Consider the following 22,608-nt stretch of genomic DNA (forward strand, 5'->3'; position numbering starts at 1 on the left):
TGCTGGGAGAAATCCAAGGTTTTAGATGCAGCCTATAAAGTCCTGAACTGTTTTGTACCTGGTAAATGTGAGGAGGTCACTTATCTCCCTGGGCCAGGCCATCAAATTGAAAGATGTGGAGGTCCATCAAGATAAAAGACACAAGGTGTGCTCAGCAAACCCTCCTTTATTTTGGAAATAATTTTCCCTACTTCTGTAACCTTCTGGGCATGCTGTGAAGCCTTCTTTCCCCTCTCTGTGTTAAATGTGGATTGAAGTTTTTCTGTTTACCAGCTATCCTTGTTGTCATGTTTCCATTTATCAAGTAAAGGTCCAAAGTATTGGATAGGCAACTGTAGATATATTTTCCATTCCTTTAATCATTCTTGAGCCCTTTTTTGAGCCTCTTTCAGTACTTTTCTTTAGATGTCATATCAGTGATATATACAGTATTCCAAAGGAGGCTGTTACACTGACCTATATGTGTGTGTATATTTGTATATATTTTTATATTCTCCATCCCTTTCCATAAGCACTCTAGCAACTTCTTTGCTTGTTTGTTTGTTTTAACCACAGCTGCAGTTTGACAGTTTTCTTTGTGCTGTCCATAGTGATGTCCTCACATTTTTTTCTGGGCTGACAGAGGTAGAGCAGAACCTGCAAGATATTTTCAAGTAGATTGCATATGTCTCCTGCATGTATTATCATTGAAATCCATTTGTTATCATTTTGCTCGTTCATCTCTAAATGCCTCTGAAAATCTTTATATTCTACTTGAGCTTGTCCAACTTGAATAACTTTGTCTCACTTGCATCCGCTGCACTCAACTGCTCATTTCCTTCTCCAGAGCTGCATTAGCTAGCAGTGAAACCAGTATAGCCTTTTCAGGCATCATAATTTTCCTGGTTTTCCCCAAAGTCAAAAATATCCAGTTCAGTGAACCAAGTAATATACACTCTGTGCTTGCCCAGTCATGTGTAAAATAGTCCCGGAGAAGAAACTACCAGGCTCCAGCTCTGAAGAACTATGCTTTCTGGAGAAGCTCTCCAGTGAAGGTCCAATGTGGTGACAGCACAGCAATGACATGCTGATGTGCCCATACAAAGTCCTTTCCAATAAGTAGAGACTTCTATGTTAAGGACAGGTTTACTGGAGGAATGGAGTACAGAAAGTTGGAAGGGATGAAAAATCTTCCTTCCCTTCCCATCTGATTGATATGATGGTGTGTACATTCTCATATCATCATGGTGTGATGTGTACAACACTATCACTGTATCCAATTTTGATACTGAAGATATTCAGGGACAGGTCCACAACTGGTCCATTAATAGTTGTAGCTCCAGTGCCTGCAGCAATAAATTGAGGATCTCTCAGGACTAACTTATTTGCTTAGATAAAAAAGGGACAGTTTCTTCTCCTATACACCATCATTCCTTACTTGCATAACAGAGAAAAAAAAAATTAGGGTTTAGGTCACTGGTTTATATCCTGAGGGACTTTTTTTTAGTGACTGGAAGTACATACAAATAAATTTTCAAACAATTGTTTGCCTGGGGAAAAAAACAAAAAACAAAACAAAACAAAAACCACCACAAAAAAAACCCTACCACAGAATTAGTTGCTTTTGCCTGAAGTTGTTTAAATGTGACCTTTCATTAATGGTAGCAACTTTCTGTCATTTGGAAACTTTATCACTAAAAATACACAAATATCAGTTTTTACTTAAACAACTGATAACTGTCACAAAACCCAATAATAAACTAAAGTTCGGGAAACTGGAAACAGTATCTTGATAAAACAAAACTTTATCACCATTGAATATTGACAGTAGATTATATATCACGCTCTAACTCATGATAACTTTGTAAAGCACCTCAACAGAATGAATATATGTATTATGCTATGGTTGCTGAAGGAAAGATTCAAGAGAGAAGAGGCTTCAGATCTTCTCATGCTCCCCCTTTGGGCAATTCCTGCATGGTCCCAGCTTCAGTGACACAAGCCATTCATGTCAACCCTCAGCTCCTCCACTTCGTTTTTTTTTTAATTTGAGTTTTCTGTGATTTGGTCTCTGTGAAATAAGAAGCTTGTCTACAACTCCCTGAGGCATGCTGTGAAGATTTTCAGTTTGGAAGAGACTGAGCGGTTGGGTTGTAGGTTCTAGGCCTGATGCAGTGCCACAGAGCTGGACCCGTGCAAGGCTGAAAGGAGTCTGAATGAGCTTGAACTCGGGAAGCCCTCATCAGCCACAGCAGAATGGCACGGTGGCAGGGCCATGCTGCTTATGGCATACAGCTAGCACCTCTGTGGCCTTATGTTCTCAAAATCTTAAATTTCACTGAGAGCCATTGGTACTTCTGGAGTACTCATGAAGGCTGACTCTAGCCTCCTGAAACTATGATCAACAGAGGGAAGCAGTTTCTACCACAGGACACTTTTACATGCCTGCTTTAAACTGGTGTCTACCAGCTACGGAGGCAATGATACTTCCTGGAGAGGCTGTGGCAGGCCAGTACATCTTGCAAGACTTTCTGTAACGCGAGGCAAACTCAGCCTAGTGCCATGTCAAGTGACCTGAACTATCTTGAATAATACAGTTCCACATATGGAGTGACAATCTCAGTTCCCTGGTGAGCTTTCTCAACATGTGCATGTGCATACCATACCTTTAAAGTCATACCTATTTGAACAGACCTCTTTTCTACTCAGATATGTGCAAATACCTGATCCAGATACCTGGTTTCCATGAGAAGCTCAGTTTGCTGAACTTCTTTTGAAGTAGAAAATAACAGAATCAGTGGGAACACCAACATTAATTCCAGCACTGTGTCCTCAGCCTGCAAGCTCCTTTAGCACTCAGCACCCATCTATAGGCCAGGTGAAAAGAAACCACAATGACATAATTCAGAAGGAAAGAGAAAGAGGAAATTGCTTAAGATTTGTGAAATACATGGTCTGAGACTGACAAATATCTGTGTCCCTGCAAAATTAGCTGTACAAAATTGATTTTGTGGGGAGAGTTGCATATTTAGCTACACGACATGGTGCTTGAATTGTGGTCAGTGTTTTTCAGTAATAGTCAAGGAGGAAAACTTGCTTAACAGCTGTCAATCCATACTTCTCAGGAAGGGTTATACTGTTGTCCTTACCCAGAGGAGCCACCAGCAAGCCATCCTGTGGTGCAGCCGGAGAAAGAACAGTCCAGAACAGCCCTTTTCAGTTCTTCTGCAGTTGCTAAGTGAGCACTCAGGTCAACACAAGCTTTCTCAGCTTCAGCTAAATCCAGACCCTGAGAGTTGTTCTTGGACTCAAGTGCAAACACTTTCCCTGCAGCACCAAGAAAGGACATGTCACTCATCATGTTATTGTACTGAATACATATTCAACAAAAAATATTGCAAATTATCACCAAGTAAAGTCTCACTGCTTTTACTAACTTTATTTTAAGGAGCCACCTACTTCTCGGAATGAGTAATTTTATCAATGCTGTAAGTACCTTTATCTTAGCTTTTCATTTTGTTCATCAACAGAAAAGCAAATATAGCCCATACAAGAAGCTTGTCTTGCCTCTGTACGCTTAAGATCTGGAGAGAGAAAGCACAACACTCTCTCGTATGCACATAAATAATCAAAGTCAGAACATCTCCTGTAGGCTACGCCACTGGAATTCATTAATAAGCATTTTACGATTACATTCATAACAACTACATCTAGAAAGCAAACACAAATCTAATAGACAATATTGGAACCCAGTCTTCCATGTCAGAAATAGATTTATACTTATTCTGAAAACCCAAAATGATGTAACTCCATGGCAACGTGTGCCTAAATGCTGCTGCAAAGTCACTTTGTTTTCATATCTTTCTGGAGAGACAGACAGAATTTTTTTTCCTTAATAGAAGGCCTTTTTTTGAATGAGCATGAGAACATATTTAGCATAACAATTCCTTGTTTTATTTTCATTTTCAGATCAGTTTATTTTACTTTAATGTACCTAACACTGTGAAAGATGCAAGGGTGAAAATTAGAGGTTTTGGCAACTGGGAATAGGGAAGTTGGAGTTTTGGCAATGAAGCTTCAGAAGTTATTGGGTTATGGAATAAATGTATTAGGTAGATGTCTACAGAAAAAGGAATAAACAGTGAGACAGTTTACAGTGTTGACATTTAAATCACCATAAGTGTATTCTTTCTGAAGATAACAATTCTCAGAATACCTTCCAAATTTCAAAGGTAAAGACCGAGTTGCTTGCAGGCACAGGACAACAACTTTTAAACATTATTAGAATCATAGAATCATAGAATAATTTCAGTTGGAAGAGACCCTCAGGATCATCAAGCCCAACCATAATCTAACCTAACTCTAGCACTCAACTATGTCCCTAAGAACCTCATCTAAATGCCTTTTAAACACCTCCTGGGCAGCCTGTTCTACTGCTTCACAACCCTTTCCGTGAATATTTTTTCCCCAATATCCAATCTAAACCTCCTTTGGTGCAACTTGAGGACACTTTCTCTTGTCCTATCACTTGCTACTTGGGAGAAGAGACCAACACCCCCCATGCTACAACCTCCTTTCAGGTAGTTGTAGACAGCGATAAGGTCTCCCCTCAGCCTCCTTTTTCTCCAGGCTAAACAGCTCCAGTTCTCTCAGCTGCTCCTCATCAGACTTGTGCTCCAGACCCCTCATCAGCTTCGTCACCCTCCTCTGCACTCTCTCTAGTACTTCGATGGCCTTCTTATGGTAAGGGGCCCAAAACTGAACACAGAATAAATTCAGTAAATGCATGGAAACACTTACTATGTATTATTAAAAAGTAGATTAGTGGAAGTGATCATACAAACACAAAGCTTCCAGCACATACAGAGTGTTCACTATGTAGTTAGCTTCACACTCACAGGATATATTGATGGATATCAGGAATCCTTCAGACTGCTTCAGCCTGATTTTCTACCAAGTGCCACCCCTGCTGCCTCTTATTTCAACGAATTGATATATCTGAATCTAACCCTAAATATAGGAAACTAATACGGGGTAGGTCTGTACCTGACAGCTTTCTGTTCTCACCTGTGCACACTTTAACCCACTGGAAAAAATCATGGTCCTTACAGCAAAAGAATGCAAAGTTTCTTTCAACGAAATATATCATTTGTGCTTATATTAGCTAGCAAGCACAGATGGATCCTGAAGAAGATTCCTGCTTTGGTGGGAATTCTACATGTGCACAATAAAGGTTGTCCTGACTTGAGCAGATAGCAATCTAAGTAAGCGGGACAAGCAGTGATGAGAAGAAACTTTTCTCAGGCAGTTAACAGCAGCTGACCAAGGAATGAAACTCAGAAGCATAGATCAGTGTCCTAAACTCTAGACCTCATGGTCTCTTGACTCCCAACTATAATCAATACCATGAATTGTAATTACAAGAGAGGAGTTTACACAGAGCGGTAAAAAAGCAAACCTCTACAGTCCTAAGCACCAAAACATCAGGTATCTTGGCTAAATGTCCCTGTTGAGGGTTTAGATTGTGGGGTGACAATAAAACCCTGGCAGATGTATTGTTAACCTCCTCTCCCCACCACTTCTCTCTTTTTCCCCTCCCTCTCTCCCCTTCCCACTCAGGACAGGCGATCGGGAGGGAAAGAAGGACAGAGAGAAGAGAGCTGGAAAAATTAACAGTGTTTTACTAATGTTACTAATAAGAATAGAGAAAATAATACAAAATATACAAAACCAATCTTGAAAGTCTCAGCAACTGCAGAGCCGGCACCCAAAGTCCTGGATTAGACTCTGCAGCCAACCGGAGCTGGATTCAGTCTCTCACTAGGCCTCAGTTCATGGGGACGACTAGCAAGGTCCTCTCCTAATGTCGGCCATAAGCAGAAGGAAAAAGGGAAAGGCAAAGGGAAAGGGACGAGATCCTCATGATCTCCCACTTTTATATGAAGTGTTCACGTGAATGGAATGTTATACACAGTTGGTCAGTTTCTTGGTCACTTGTTTCTTGTCGCCCCTCTGGCGAGATGTCCATCCATGCTTATCAATAAGTTTGCATTCCATTGCTAGGTTTACCAAAACATGTGTCTGTTTCTCCAGGAAAATGCAGCTAATATGAAAGCTTTAGCTGACAGGCAAATTCACTAAAAAGAGAAACTTGTTTTTAACAAAACCAGGACAGTCCCAAATAATGAATATGAGATTAATGTAGACTGCTGTTTCCAAAGACATGAATAGTGAAATACGTATGGCATAGGGAGACAGATAATATAACCAGAAAGATGATGGTTTTAAATAAGCATTCTTAAGTTGCAGAACAACTTCCATTCTTAAAGGTAAGCAGTAATGCTTTACTGAGGCTTTGTCCCAAATAAACACTTGTCCACATTCTACATTTCACTATTTGACTGTAAGGACTGAGATGCATCATTGAAGACACATAGGGCAAGTTTGTGTAACATTTGAAATAAATAATAACTTTTAGTTTGACGTGGTAGTAACCCTTGTTTTCCAGCTATTGGTATAGAAGAAGACTTAAAGAAAGAAAATCATTAAAGGTTGAGTTACATCTAGATATAATTAGAATAAATAAAGCTCATCACTTAGTCTTTTTACAAGCAAGTAATACATTCTTAGAGATGTTTAGCTAGCCAAGTCTGAGGCTTAGACAGCTTTCCTTAACTACTGTTACATATTTATTAGTACTTAAGATAAATTAACTTTTTGCTAGAAACTATGAAGATGCTGATTCAAAACAGAGTCGTGCTCTTCAAAAACATATCTGGGATGTCCAAATTATGTAGACAAGTAGGTTTTAGGGTAAGCTAGAAAGGACTTACTGGTTGGGAAAATTACAGTGAACTGCTTTATAGGAAATTCTGGTTAGCCAGAAGTGGATAGAGAATATTGACCTGCTTACCAGGCTGACCTAAGAATCTTCTCCAAAACTTTAGAAGCTCTATGGCTATCTGCCCAGTTTTTAAGATGTGTCCTATGTTTTTGCCTCATTTATTACTTAGAAAATACAATAGCAAGTAAGGTTGACTTATCGGATGGATAAGTCAATGGAACAGCTGGAACCTGAGTCTCCTGAGCTGTGTTACACTACTGAGAGACATTTACAGGAAAAAAATGCAGGAGACATGTTTGCAAGGTAACAGGAAAAATACAAAAGCCATCAAAACAGGAAATTTCCTTAAATAAATAGGACTACAACACTGACGTTTAACTCTGCATCTTACAGTGGCACAGCTAACATGCTTGAGATATTAATGTGTTGAATTTTTCTCACTTTTTATCACAGAAGTGGTATCATTTTCAAGCTGGGGATCTAAGGGTCCTGGTTAAATATTTGTAACATTTGTATCACTGCTAGTTGTAATGAAAAGGTTTTTTTAAAAAGGTTTGTCTCACATACTTGATATCACAGTCATTTTTGGTATGGGGTTTGTGAAAAGTTTAAATGGTATCCCTTTTCTCTCTAGCGCATTTTGACAATGTGGAACAGTTGAAATCAGTTTTCTCTGAGTTTTTTCTGAGATCGTATCAAGAGATGTATTGTCATTCTGGTTTAAATACATAATTTTAAATATGAGACTGTTCTTTATTTCCGTAAGGTACAAGATGAAGGAGCATATCTTCATGTTTATTTGTGTGGAGAACATAATATGCCTTTGGTTGTGGCACCTTTGAACAGCCACCATATTTGAACTCCTCCTTAACTCTCTTCCTTCATTTCTGCCCCATAACATTTGTTTCCCATGAAGTGATGATGGGACAAGTGGTGTGGACATTTATTCCCAAAACTCTACATACTTTCCAGAAGCCTTTTAAACAAAGCCTGTCTCTTTGGTTTCAAGATAAAGCTAAAAATCCATGCAAAGTAGTCTTTCTCAGGAGGCTTAATGCACACCTTGAGTTTGGAAGTTTCAGAATGAAAAATGTTCTTGTCACAGTAAGGTTCTTCAGGTTCCCCTTGAAACCAGTAAAAAAGTTTTAACTTCAATGGTAAGACGTAAGTGATAAGACATAATTCTTCCAACTGTTAATTAACACCTAGATTCATAGCCCTGAAGAAAAAGTCACACTTGAAGCAAAAGAGTCTTTAATAACTAGCTTATATTGCTAACTTCTAACATCATCTGAAAACTCTTATTACAAAATCTTGATTATATTTTGATATCTTGATAAAAGAATAGTTTTAAATTTTGTTTGACATTAAAACTTTGTAAACAAGTTATAACTGAATTTGGGTTTTACTTAAGAGTACTTCAATATATTCTGATTGAAAACATAACCATAGAACCATAGTACTCAGGCCTTCTAGGATTTGTTTTTATCACCTTGTTTAGTTCCTGTGTAACTAGACTGTAGATTTTCCCCAGTAATTCCACCAATTAATCAAAAAATTCGTGGTTGAACCAGTGCATGTCTTTTCAAAAGGCATCCAGTCATGATTCAATGACTCCAAGTAATGGAGAATTTACAGCACACTTTACAGTAAACTGTTCCAATGGTTCATTACTCTCACTCCACCTTATTTCCAGTTTCAAATTTTGCTACACTCAGCTTCCAACAACTGGACCTTATTATGCTTTTGAGACTGAAGAGCCATCGACAATCAGATACATAGAAGCCTAAAAAAGGTATTCTTCAAAGATGAAACCAGTCCAAACCATGTTTCTTTGTACTTTTAAGAATCTCAGTGGAACTGGAAGAATTTTTTTGCTTTTCAAGAAGACAGGGTTTGGCTAATTTATTTTAATACACTAACAGACAAAAAAAGTTCTTCTGAGGTATATAGGCATGGTTCAAAGCCCACTGAAATGAGTTCAAAGTTCTCAATGTCTTCAGCAGGATTTGCGTCATGCTTGAAAAGGAAACATGAAACTGTATAGCAAAATATACTTTGAAACGAAAATGTCTCTCACAAATAATATAAAATGAAAGCACTTTAAAAGGCATGTCCAGTATGCTGATCTCATGACATGATTACTAGTTCGAAGGATAAAATCTAGTCAGTTTCAACAAAATAAATGTGGTGAAAGATGTGCAAATGTGGAGTCTAATTTATTTTTGCTTAAATGTTAAAAACTTCGAATTGAGGTAAAAGAGAGCTGAGGAAGGGAAGGTCAGTTCTGTACTTCAAGAGCAATTTAATTTACATTTCTATGGCTGTGTGTAACAATGGCCTTGATTGTAATAGTAATGGTGGAGGATTCAGTAAAACTGTACAATTACAGACAGAGATTTGGGTAATTACCAGTTCTGCTCAGTGTTCATGAATGTGGAGTTTATTTCTGCAAGAAACTAAAGTGAAAGATGTCTTATTTAATTCAAATTGCTTAATATATTACATCAGCAGAAAAATAGCAAAACTGGGAGGTCACCTTTGAATTCCTCTTCAGCTAAATTCAATTTGAGCTTAGATTTTAATTTTACTACAGACTTTAGGATAAAATACTTGAAATTGTTTATGCATTTATTTTTGCAACATAAAAGAATGTGTGCTGTTTTGCAAGTGGAAGCCTGCAATGCTTAGACACCTGCTGCTCAAATACAAGTGTCTAGAGAGAGCAGAAGAGAAAAAGCATATTTTTTCCCTTTTCATTATAAAAAAAAGGTGCAAAACAAGCCAAAGGAAAGACTATAGTGGGTTTTTTTATCCTACCTTTGACAGTAGACATATCTGGTTCTAGGTCAGAAGAATACAGCTCAGATCCTGACCTAATTGTGCCTAGTTTTCTGGACTCAGGATCCATCCATTTGCAACCTCTGCAGTCACTACAGATGGTCACCAGCAGATGACAAGCTTGACCTATAGGTCTTCCATGTTACCCAAATTTAGTCAACAGACCAACTTCACTGTGGAATAATTGGTCAAGTTTTGTAATTAGGGCTTTTTCTAAGCTCAGGAGGGTCTCAATAAGGCAGGCTAATTGCCATCATCCTCTGCTGACGTGCTCTGTCTCAGAGAAAGTACTCTGAAGAGAACTATGGTTCATACACATGGATACTTCAGCTACCATGAAAAGACCAAAGGAGTTGTCCTGGTTTTGTTAAAAACAAGTTTCTCTTTCAGTGAATTTTGCCTGTCAGCTAAAGCCTTCATATTAACTGCATTTTCCTGGAGAACCAGACACATGTTTTGGTAAAACCTAGCAATGGAATGCAAATTTATTGATAAGCATGGATGGACATCTCGCCAGAGGGGCGATGAGGAACAACTGACCAACTGTGTATAACATCCCATTCACGTGAATACTTCATATAAAATGGGAGATCACGAGGATCTCGTCCCTTTTCCCTATGGCTGACATTAGGAGAGGACCTTGCTAGTCGTCCCTGCGAACTGAGGCCTATTGACAGACTGAATCCAGCTCCGGTTGGCTGTGGAGTCCAATCCAGGACTTTGGGTGCCGGCTCTGCAGTTGCTGAGACTTTCAAGATTGGTTTTGTATATTTTGTATTATTTTCTCCATTCTTATTAGTAGCATTAGTAAAACATCTTTAATTTTTTCAACTCTCTTCTCTCTGTCCTTCTTTTTCTCTCCCGATCGCCTGTCCTGAGTGGAAGGGGGGAGAGGGAGGGGCAAAAGGGGGAAGTAGGGGAGAAGAGGGGGTTAACAACACATCTGCCAGGGTTTTATTGTCACCCCGCAATCTTAACCCTCGACAGGAGTTAAAAAAAAATGGAGGGGACTCCTATGCAACATGCATGAAGCTGCACCATCTTTCTCCTACTCGAACTGCAAATGCAAAGAAATTCCCAAAAGCCTGCATTTGCACTGGTATAATTGAGACCCATCATGATAACCTATATTATTCTCCAGTAACTGTATTAACAGTAGTGGTATACCATGGTAAGTTAAAGCAGGAATAAGCCCTTGAGAAGCCTTCTGTCCATCTGACCCTGACCTCAACAGCGATGAGCAAGCACATTTCCATCGTAAAAAGACCTGCAAAGTGAAACAAAGCTATCTTTGATTTCAGCATTTACCTTGGTCTTTCTGGAGTCTCGACAGCAATATGTGCTGTGGTAAATACTAGTCAAAAGAGATCAATTAAACTTTGAGGCTTTACGCCTTCATCAGACCTTGCTGGTCTCCAGCGTTATTGCCTACTCTTTATAATTATTTGTGTGCAAGATAATAAAGCGAAAGTCTTCCTTAGGGAAATATATTGCAACCAGTTTCAGAGGTTTGCCTCCAAAGAGGGGGCCAGTCTGAATTTTGCAGAGTTTTTACAAGGTGAATTGAAAATCCCTTTGGCGGTTTGCAAAACAGTCAGTTACTTTTAGTTAAAAATAGCAAATACATATGTGTCACCCAGAAAGGGTCCTTTGCACTTAAGTGACATTTGCATGTATTAGAGAGCAGTACAATTGTATTTTCAACTACAACTTAGAGAAAATAGAAGGTGGTTCCATGTCTGGATCAGGCCTGAATCTATCATAAAACAAAGTATTAATCCTGTTTCGTACTCTCAGATCGTCTTAAATATGTAAGCCTACATATACTGGTAAATTTTAGAGTTCACATGAAGTGTTTTCTTCTGTATCAATGGACAGGGTGTTTTAAAAAGATTGACCCAATTTGAAATCTCTCTGCTTTGAAATTGGGTCCATCTTTTTTGAAACACCCTGTGTAATAAGCCAGATGGTTTATAGGACAGTGTTACAGTTGTTTGCTTGAATATGAATTCTAGGAGAACACACTGAGGAGCACGATATTAGAGGACTTGCATATTTTTCACAATGATACTTAGAAGTTAAATTAAAATGGAAACTACGGCATTATAATAACACTCTACAACTGTAATGTACTTCAGATATTCTACCCTTTAATTCTTATAATTGCTTTACCATGTGTGAATTTGACAACCTGTTGAATGACAACTAAAATATGTCATTAACTCTGCCTTAAAATGACCTTCAACATTTTTTTCCTCTACTCTTCTAGAGGATATTTAGGAACCAAAATGATGCCATTAATTCTACAGAAAAAATACAAATTAGGAGATGCTCTTGAAAATATAAGAAAATTCTTCAGATGAAGCACTCTTAGCAAAGGATTAATGATTCCTGTCCTGTCCCCTTTTCTTTAGTTCTGTGGAGAAACCTCTTTCATGGGTATGCATTTTTTTCCCCTCATTTCACAGTCATTTTGCTAGGGAACGAGTATTTCCTAAAATCAGAATAGCAGTTTTGTCTACTGAAACACAGTGCAGCTGCCTGATACATTTATTTTCCTTTATTCTTAATGAAAAGTAATTTTCTTCAAATTTACAAGACAGGGTTCTGTTGTATAAATGGCGTTTTACACAAAGCGGTAGAAACATAGAGGTAAGATTAATTTTCTCCCTTTCCTTTGCCATACTTTGTCATCAGCTGAAATAAATTCAGGTTAAAGAGGGAAAAGATTCTGAGAACAAAAAAGAAGAGGTTTTTTATTGCCCTATAATATTTAAGAGCTGTTCTCTGGAATAATGCAGCAAACATCAATGTAAAGGATTATTGTACCGAAATAAAAAAATCCTGAGATCAGGCATAAATCTATCACAGCTGTGAAAGTGAAAAAATGTGGCCATTCAGCATTCTCTCCCAGGAAAAGACACAGGCATTTTAAAAATAAATTGTGTTTTTGCTAAAGCAAGTTGGTCATCATTACTATAGGCTTAATCATTAAAAGGGCAATAGGCTACTGGAAAGTTTCAAGGGGTGCAGCTATTCAGGATTATCCTCAGCGAGTAAAAAGTCCCATTTCAGAGTAATGGGTAGCGGGCGCTTCAGCTAAATTCGTGTCCTGATCACATCCCTTGGCAGGGAAGTGCAGATGAAACTCACATGCAGAAAGGTGAGCAGTCATCTTTAGCGTGTGTGGTACTGAGCAGAAAAGGCTTTTGACTTCTCTTCCTCAAGTACTTGCCTATATAAATCAACTTGGGGGGGCATCTGAAGTAGGGAGATGGGGAAGTTCTTTGGAGAAAAGATACTTTTAATTATAAAGAGAGCTCTCCTAAAATATAGCTGTCTTCTTATTCATGTTCTGGCTTTGTTTTATTAGTCTTATTTCCCCTGGAAAAGTTCGCTATCCTGTCATTTTGTTGTAATAAAATAATCTTAGCCTTCTGGGAACTGATTTCCTCTCTCTGCTTAACCCCAGGATATTTGTAGAGTCTCAAAAACCTATGAATCAGACGTTTCCTAACCCAAACTGGGGCATGTATTTAAGTTTCTTGTTAAAAAAAAAAAAAGTGGGATTTTTTTTTGCAATAACACATTTCAACATACAGCTCTCATTCCAGCCATAGCAACCCAGCCCAAACTGAACGGTGGACTCACCATCAGCCTGAACAGAGATGATCTGAAGGATGAAGAAGACAGATCCCACGCCCTGGAGAAAGGTGAGAGAGGATCTCTGAGAGGCTGAAGCCATTGCCCTGCTTGCAAAGCCCTCAGCGGCAGGAGGTTGGCTGCCGAGGCTTTTTCTCTCTCCTCCTCTGCACTTTCACAGCGGGGTCTGCGGTGATGATTTCAAGGAGCACTTTCCCTCGGCAGGATCCTGCGTCTTGGGTTTGCACTGAAGGCGGGAGGGGTGGAAAAAGAAAGAGGGAGGGAGAGAGGAATCCTTGGCTTGGCTAGTGTGAAGGGGAGGGGAAGGTGGGGGGGAGATGTCCAGCCAGCTGGGGTTGGGGAGAGGCTTTATCCAGACCAGTCTCCAAGGCAGTGCATGCAGAGAGCCGGTGTGAAAAGTCACATTGCCCCGTCGGTAAATACCTAATGGATCACAGTGGAAGAAACGTAAAAACCAGGAGGGAGAGAAAAGGCGGGGAAAGGACAAGCGATGAGCAGAAGAAATCCCTGGCTGAGAGGAGAAGGGCAGCTAGATAGCTGATGCTAGTGCTGGTACTTGGTGAGTTTGTGGGCTTAGCTGTGCATCTCCAGAGGGATGAGTTCAGACATGGGGAGCGTTTTCTCTCTGCAACATGAAATCAGCCAGCTGAGGGCTGCAGGTCAGGGGCTGCTGCAGCAAGAGTGACGGTCTTCAGGTAAGCGCTGAGGAAAAGTGACAAATGGCATGGGACCCTGGTGGCCGAGCTTCCCTGAAGATCAGGGTTGGGATGGGTTAATCCTGCTATTTCAGATCCCAAGTTCAGGACGGGGATGAGGAATTGAAGGTCAAAGCAGGAGTCCACCAGCTGGTCTCCGTCAGCACTCCTGGTCCAGGTAAATACTGCTGGTCAGGTCTGAATACTCTGAAAGCAACTGATGAAGGGAGTTTCCAGCTCCCACTAGCACTTACGGCACTGACATCTGTCCCTTATTCTCATTTGTCCTATATTTGTCCCAACACAACTCAAAAGAAACCCCCACAACAAAAGGAAGCATACTGGTGGTGATGCCAGGATTTATTTCGCTAAATATATAAACAGAATAGTTTTGTGTTGCTGTTGGAACTGAGCAGGGCTCAGAAATGTTGTTTTCATGTTCCCATCCTATTTTGCTTTTATTTCAGCTTCTTAAAATTTTTTCCCTTAGAAATTCAAAGCTGGGCAAAAAATGCTCAGTCTGCTAGAAACTCTGAGCCACCAGGAACAGTAGAAAGGAGCTGGGCCTCCTCACTGCCAGAGGCCACAGTGTCTGACATGGCAAGGTGCTGGTAGGCAGTTGCATGCATCTTCTGATAGTGACAAACCTGCCCAACGTTGTTTTCATTCTGACTCAAATGACTCAAGCTCAGGAACTTCTGTATGTGATACTCAAGGAAGCAAGTAACACCGTAACACTGGAAGCTTTAAAAATACCTGCATTTGATCAATTTGGGCAGATAGTGCTTTGTTCTGCTGTCTTTGAAAGAATCATAGCCTTCTTCCCCTTCTTCATACCCTTGCATGGTATGTGAATGTACATGCTGGAAGCTTTCAGACATGTAGCATTGAATTTTCTGTTTATCCAGAGAACAGGGGTGGCAGCAGGTTTCTTTATGTTGCCTTGCCAGTCTAACTTGTAAGAAACACAGAATTAGAAGGATGGGCAGTTTATTGCTCATTCCATGCCTAACGTGGGATGGTTGGCATCATGTAACTACATAACTGCATTTTACTTCAACAGAAACTGTATGCTTTATACAACAGAAATTAACATACAAATGACAGAAAAAGAAACAGAAAATTGTAGCATTCTTTGAATAGTGTTTTTTACTAGTGACATAGCTAATGGCATAAAATGCAGTTTTAACACTCCAATGGGCCAATAGTTCTACCCGTATTTTAGAAATGTGGACACAAAATGGTGAGAGAAAATGTTGATTCTACACTTTTTGTGAGATAGCAAAGAGATTCCACGAAACTGAGCAATTACAGCAAGACACACAGACATTACCAGACACTTGATGTGACCACAGCAATAGCTTCGGGTTTCCTTGACACTTGTCACAGGGCTGATGGCTTCGTTGGCCCTTTGCTGTCCTCATGAGTTTGGCAAAAACAGTTGGAGGCAAGGGCAGTATCTTCCAGATTTCCACCTAAAATTCCAAAGGTCTGTTGGATTAGTTTTGCTATAATTGGATCATTTCCTTGTGTTGATATATGTAAAGGCATGTTGCCACTCTGGCTTCTGTCTTGGAAAATCTCAGCTTGTATTCTTGAGTAGAAGATCTTACTGATTTTATAGAATTACAACAGAGCAGAGGATCTGTTCCTTTTTGAAGGCATGAACAGTTCGTAGATTACCTGGCTTCCTCTTGTCATCCCACTTCAACTGTAAAGTGAGTCAACAAGTGTGGAAAGGTAAGGACAATGACCAGTTATTATTAACCCCTGGAAGGTAAGTATCTATCTGCCGAACAGTTGTCCTTCCAATCTAATATTTCTAGCGGCAAAAACCCCTGCTCCTAGTGCACTTTGGAAGATTTACATAAAGCTGAGAAGATTAGGTTTTGTAGTGAAATGATGTCCACGTTGTTTTGCATTGAAATCAACATTAATCCTGCTTTTAGATTTTGGGCTTCTGGAACCAAAAATTCAAAATGAGATCTGGACGTTAAGGTGGTTAGAAACAGATATAACCTCAGGCATTCGTAGCATTACAGTAACACACTGGTCAAACTATTCAGTGTATGATGTACACAGTGTATTATGACACATTACAAAAGATTAATTGTACGTGCAGCTTTACACAACTCATAGATTGTGCCTTCCTTGAGAGTACTGAATGTGCCAACAGTGATATTTTATAAAACAGTGCTTCACTATATGCTAACTTTCACATGCAGAGTAAGATATGTGAAGGCACTGGGCCATAAAGTATGTACATACACATATGAATGTACACATGCAAAACACTCACAGGCTGTGAAGCACACAATAATGGTTTGGGCATCTAGTACCTGAAAAGCATCTCTATATGTTGACATCTGGAATATGTCACTCAGGTTAGAGTGGATTTTTGATACTAAACAAAACACCTAAGTGAACAAAGACATATTTGAAAATAGGACCACGTATTTACAATAGAGATTATTGTATTTGGTCTCTTCATATCTACTACTAGAAATATTTACTTTCTGCCATTAAAAAATCTATATACTACAAACATTATAGATGTACAGGCTCCAGTTCTGCAAATTCTAACACATGACCTAAAGATATTGCAAGATAAGGACCTAGGAACCTAAGGCCTTGAGCAAATAGACACTCAGAAACACTATCTCAAGCCAAGCTGGCCAGATGTTGGCTGATTTGTTAAAGTGCTGCAGCTGGCAAAGAATCTGGTCTTTGAAGAATACTGGAAAGTCATAGGAAAGGTCACTTTTCATATCAGAATAATGCACAATACAAATAAAGTTTCTGTTCAGAAAAAAGATACCTCTCTGTCACTAAAGCATGGGATTCTGTTTAACTTGTTTCTCTGCATAATGCAATAGCTTCAGATGTTGACAGTCTGCATAATTTAGCTTGAAGAACTGCATTTAAATGGAATATAGACTCTACATTTACTTATTATCCTAAATTTTAGGTTTTTTTTTTTTGAAGAAAGAGATCTACATTTATATGCAAGCAAGGTGGTGACTAAATTGCTCTAAGTAGCATGATTATTAGAGTTTATTTTATAGTCTGGAACATCTGAAGTACTGTCTCCAGATAAAGTTGAAAGGAGATAAATGCAGAAATAACCGAGGCATAGAGCTTGCTATGTGCCCTACACTCAGCTGCAGTGCCTGCATATAGTGATGGCATTATTGGATAATTCCATAACCATTTGTGATGATCCATGCCCAGGCATGAGTTACCATATCCAAAATTTCAGATACCAGGTGATATATGTAAATGTCATCAAATAGTTGACTTCCTACAGGCCGGACATGCTAGTGATGACTCTCCCTAGATACAGCGGTGAGAACTGTGGAAACCAAGAGGATTTTGGTTCTGCAGCTCACTAACACATTAACCTGTAAGCCTGTACAACCTCTTCAGACCTTCTCTTCACATATAAATGGAGATAACCAACTTTGCACATGATTCTGATATAAATCCCAGTAAATCAACATACATTTCTTTATAGATATCTTTGTAGGTATCTTTGTAGTATTATATCACTATTGTGGGGCATGTCTGCTTTCCTGAAGTCTATGACTTGAGCTGCTGCTAGAAAAAGGCTGTAAAGAATTCATGGCTCGGCTGAAATCTGAATCTGAAATATCTGATAGACAATACAGCATTTACATACAAGCACTGCAATGACTGACATCTCCTAAAGGCTACGGAGCCTGTGTGACTGAAAGGCAGGCAGGAAACCTTGGTAGTACTGTACAACTATTGTACTCATGGATAGTACACCTACTGTATACTGGGATCCAAACTTATTCTGCAGCTGTATCCAAGCTTCTAACCCCAAAAAGCAAACTGGAAAACGGATAGAAAAAAAAGGGAGAGAAAGATTTCTTTGTTTATAAAATGTGAATTATTAAGCAACAGTAACAGAGACAAATATTTTTCAGTGTCTGGCAGTCTGCAACAGTCTACTAACTGCAGAGAACTTTTTATTTTATTTATACAGGGTGTTTGCACCTAATTAAATGAAAAAGTAGAAATGTGCAGAACTACCTGAAAGTAATTCAGGGAGCTCACACACACACACACACGCACACACACACACACACAAAGGAAAAGGCATATGCCCTACATTGTGGGTGGCTTGTCAAACACAGGGACCTGTGCCATAGTGCTGCTGACCCTGAGGAAGAGTGTGGTTCTTACACTTACATCGTGTTACGTGGAGTCAGACATTGTCATGGGACAGGCCATGACCCCCATATAAATCATTGCCATGTAAACTGCAAAAATCACACTTCATTTATTGAAGACTGTGCAATCTCAATAAAAGAATGAAGATATCTGGCCATAAAACAGCAGCTGCAATATTAGTGATATATACAAAAGTAACTTCATTTTTTTTCCTGATGAACAGAGGTGAACCAGACATCTGGCTGGTTTTGTTTGGTGTTATTTGGCCAGGGGGAGTGCAATAATTTTTACTTTCTTCTTTTTCTAAAACTTCGCAGTAGTTTGATGGATGAAAATTATGTAGCAGTGTAAAAAAGTATTCAAGTTTAGCCAAATGGTTTCTCTTTGGTCTCTGTGGGCATCTGTAAAAGTCTGGGTATAGACAGAACCCAATACCTTGCCTGGATTTCCCTCTGCAGCCTGCAGACAGACCACTCCTATTTCACAGTTCCCCCGTCCTTTTTTCACATCATCTAACCTTCACCAGCCATGATCTTCAGTTAGATGAAACAGCGCAATTAAATTAAATTCAAGGCTACCCACATCTACTGAGTTGAGAGCTGCTGACTGACTGCCTCATGCTGGGGACATGCAGCATGAGCAAGATGTGACTCATCTTCTCATGGTCCCCGAGCAACAATCAGAGAAAAGACAGTCCCTTTCTAGGGGTCTCACTGATGCTGGGAGTCTCCTGTGAAGTAGGGTGCCCACCCCAGCACCTGTACCTGCATCAGCAGGGTGCCATGCTGTGGGCATTGCTCTGACATATACCTCACCTGCACACACAGGGTCAACATAGACCAACAAGCAACAGCTGGACCTCAGCACTTATCACAGATAAATATCACACACCTTGGGTCCCTCTAGCCATCTGTGAGCCCCATTGCATGGAGACTCAGGAATACTGCAGGGCCAGAGCACCTGTGGCAGGAAGAGTTCAGCTCCAGCAAATTTATAAGGTGCCACCTCTTTGGCACGTGGCACTTGGCATGGAGTTGTCTTCCCATGGCAGAATTGTGCTACAGCATCTCAGCTTTGGTTTTCAAAGGGACATGTCTAGTCCTCCCAATTGTAAGCAGACCCTTAAAAATACATAAGAAGGAGGTATGCATAAAGCTGGAAATGGCGTCTCCCAGAGCTACAAACGTGCCCAAACAGGGCTGTGGGGAATATGCAAGGCCATGGTTGTAGTGTTTGTCATGCTTCCAGCATAGCAATTAATTTGCCATTTATTTTACCAGTCACCTAATATTTCGGCTTTTGTGTGTCAGCCTCTTTCTCCAGCTATTTCCTAAAGGTTTGTTTAAATGTATTATAACGTATGTTCCCTGGACCTTAAGGCACCCTTAATTTCTCATTAGCTGTTAGCTCTGCCCTCTAGTGCTACATGCTACACAGAAACTGGATGTTGTGTTATAGACCCATGGCTTTGCCATAAAGTCCGGCTGGTGTTTAAAATCTGACCAGTCAGATGCTAAATGGTCAAAAATCTGCATGTTGACTAAACTCACTTGACATTTTTTGTGCCTCCTGGGAGCAGGTGTACCAGTCCAGTTATAGTCATTTAAACAACAGACCTCTGAAATACAGCCGACCTAAACCCCATTATTTTACAATACCGACTGGTTCAACAAAAACTTATTTATTGAATGCTTACACAGCTTAACCTGTGGCTCTGATCCACCCTACAGGTTCTCAGCTGCTGGGGATGCGACCAAGTGCTGCTTTGAGTGAGGTAAAACTGAGAACGTTCTTCACCTCAGTGCCTGGAGTTTGAGGTCAAGGTGGAATGAACCGCTGAGCCAAAGAGAGCACAGAACTCTGCTGAAGTGAAAGGTTTTTATGGCAGGCTCTCACAATAACCAGACACAGTATAGTCACAAAACATAAGTGAGTTTAGGCCTGGACACTGTGCAGTTTGCAAAGTATGTGCAAGAACTTCTAATACTGCTTTGCACTTAAACAGTAGTATTTTTGAGTTTTATGCAAACTCTAAAATGCTGTGTTTTTCCAATTCCACTTGAGAAAAGTGACACTGGACAAACACACTGAGACAGTTTGTATAACGTTGTCACATTTCCTAACTCAGCCAAACTGCGTACAGGGAGATGAAGGCATGGCTGTTGATATCAATCTTTGAAATGCCTTGCCTCCTTGCACGAGCCAAGCCTGCCATCACTAAGGTCACTATAACTTTTTGGTAAGACGACCGAGAACATAAGAAAGTCAAATGCTGGAGAAGCTTTGAGTCTTTCTTGTCATACGCACTCATTCATAGTTGGGAATGAAATATCCTTCCACACTCCACATCTTCCCTTCCTCCAGTTAGCACACTTAGTTTTTACAGTCTGACCTCTTTAACACCTCTCTGTGATCTCTCCAAGATATGCAGGTACTTGAGGAGAGTGGAACTGAGCATCTGGGAGTGTAAAGCTGCTGAGTGATATGTGTTGGGTTTTATTCAAAGACAGTGTGAGGAATTAGCATGACAGAGAGTAGAACAGAAAAGTTAATATGGATGCAGACGGTTCCCAGCTACTGTGGGAGTCTGGGGCAGTGAAGCATGGAGAGAAGGAGGACTTAGGACTCTTGAGGTCTTAGGTTGGGGAGGCTTAATTTCTGTTTTCTCAGTCCCCCATCTACATCCCTGCCCGCAGTGTGGCTTTCCATCTTTTTAGAAAACGTGTTCATCAAGTTCCTCTCAATCTCTTCTCCTACATCTTTTCTGCATCTTCCCTCTAACTCCTCAGCTTCTCAGTCTCATGCTGAAACTTAGCTCTTCCCTGGGAGACGAAGGCTGAAGAAGCAGAGCCAGATTTGCTGGACAGATACAGAGTCAAGAAACGTGCAGTCAATTCCAAGCCAGTGTCAGGGCCCTGTGCAAGGCAATGGTTACCAGAGGTTTAGAAGTATGAGCAGGGGGCAGTTGGGTTGGGCTGTAGAGCGATTCTGAAAATGTTGTTTCAAAGAAGACCAAATACCTAAGCAACTTACAACAGCAGACCCACCTGTCATCAGCTCTATAACGGCTAGGTTACACTTTGGGAACACCACCTTGTATCTTCTCCCTTTCAATGCAACACTTCACTTTGTGTCAGGGAAAGTGCATAAACAATATTCAAACCATATTCACACTATCCACCAAATACCATCCATGACATCCAAAGTTCATTACCATCCTTGCAGTAAGTCCAGTCATCAGGAGTTGACTAACACTCATTAAAATACACCCTACAAGCCATAATGACAACTGGGGTTGGGCAACAACATAATTTGTCCACCAAAATAAGTAACTGGTCTTAACAGCCTATGAGTTGATGTCACGTTCTTGAATTGGTCAGTTCTTGCAAACAGGTTTGAGTTGAATAATGTGAGAAATTGAAATTGGTACAGCCACAAATGCAAGGCCACTAACATTGCAACCATCATTTTTTATTACCTACTACAAAAATAGAACTGGAATATTATTAGCTTTAAAAATACTGAAAAAATATATATGCTCTTATGTTAAATTTAAACAGACATCAAAACATGCACTCAGCAGTGGAAGTAGCCAGGATATTTTTGATATTAAATATTTACTTAAAAAAGAAAAAAAGTATTCTCCCTCATTTGGTAAAAGAAAAATCAACACAGTGTGTACTAAAAGAATTGATCATTCTAGCTCTATAAGTAGAAGGAAATTTGTAATAAGTCTGTATTCCCAGGGCAGTCCACAGGTTGAATATTGCTATTTAGAAGATGACTTTTTTTAATATATAAATCATATATTTCATTTGCAAATGAAATTGAACCCTGCCCTGAAGTTTGGAACATCTGCAATTTGTAATTGAACAAAGAAGCTGGGAGAACTGAATCAAAACAGAAGCTTTTTGTGCGTACGTGCAGGCACACACGTGTGGGTGGGTGTGCTCATGTGGGTGTATGAGAAAGAGGGAGAAAGAGGGAGAAAGAGGGAGAAAGAGGGAGAAAGAGGGAGAAAGAGGGAGAAAGAGGGAGAAAGAGGGAGAAAGAGGGAGAAAGAGGGAGAAAGAGGGAGAAAGAGGGAGAAAGAGGGAGAAAGAGGGAGAAAGAGAAAATTTTTCTTTGATTCTTTATTTTTGCAACTCAGGACCTGGCAATAGGTGATTTCCAGACATGGATCTGACGTTGCAGACCCAATCATATGCTGAGACCACCAAAATTAGATTTGTCGCTAAGGTTCCCCACTTGGAGAACTTTTGTTATTTTTTTCTGTGCGCTTCATGAACACGTGATATGTTTCAGTCAATATATGGATAAGATGCTCTAAATAATGAAATTAAGCTAGATTTAAAGCTCCATATTTGCCCCCAAAAAAGGTTTGGAATA

The 22,608-nt window shown here is 39.8% G+C and overlaps 1 protein-coding gene across 1 annotated transcript in view; it reads right to left on the reverse strand.

The window, feature by feature from the left end:
• Positions 1-13,409, reverse strand: part of SUSD5 (sushi domain containing 5) — a gene marked incomplete at both ends in the record, with an annotated part of 44,206 nt that extends 30,797 nt beyond the window's left edge. The window contains 2 exons of the mRNA XM_080340251.1: positions 3,129-3,306; positions 13,316-13,409. Coding sequence (XP_080196377.1) covers positions 3,129-3,306; positions 13,316-13,409 — 272 coding nt within the window. The remainder of the gene's footprint in view (positions 1-3,128; positions 3,307-13,315) is intronic.
• Positions 13,410-22,608: the final 9,199 nt, after the last annotated feature.

This window comes from Nesoenas mayeri, assembly GCF_963082525.1.
Source record: "Nesoenas mayeri genome assembly, chromosome: 2".
Taxonomy (NCBI): domain Eukaryota; kingdom Metazoa; phylum Chordata; class Aves; order Columbiformes; family Columbidae; genus Nesoenas; species Nesoenas mayeri.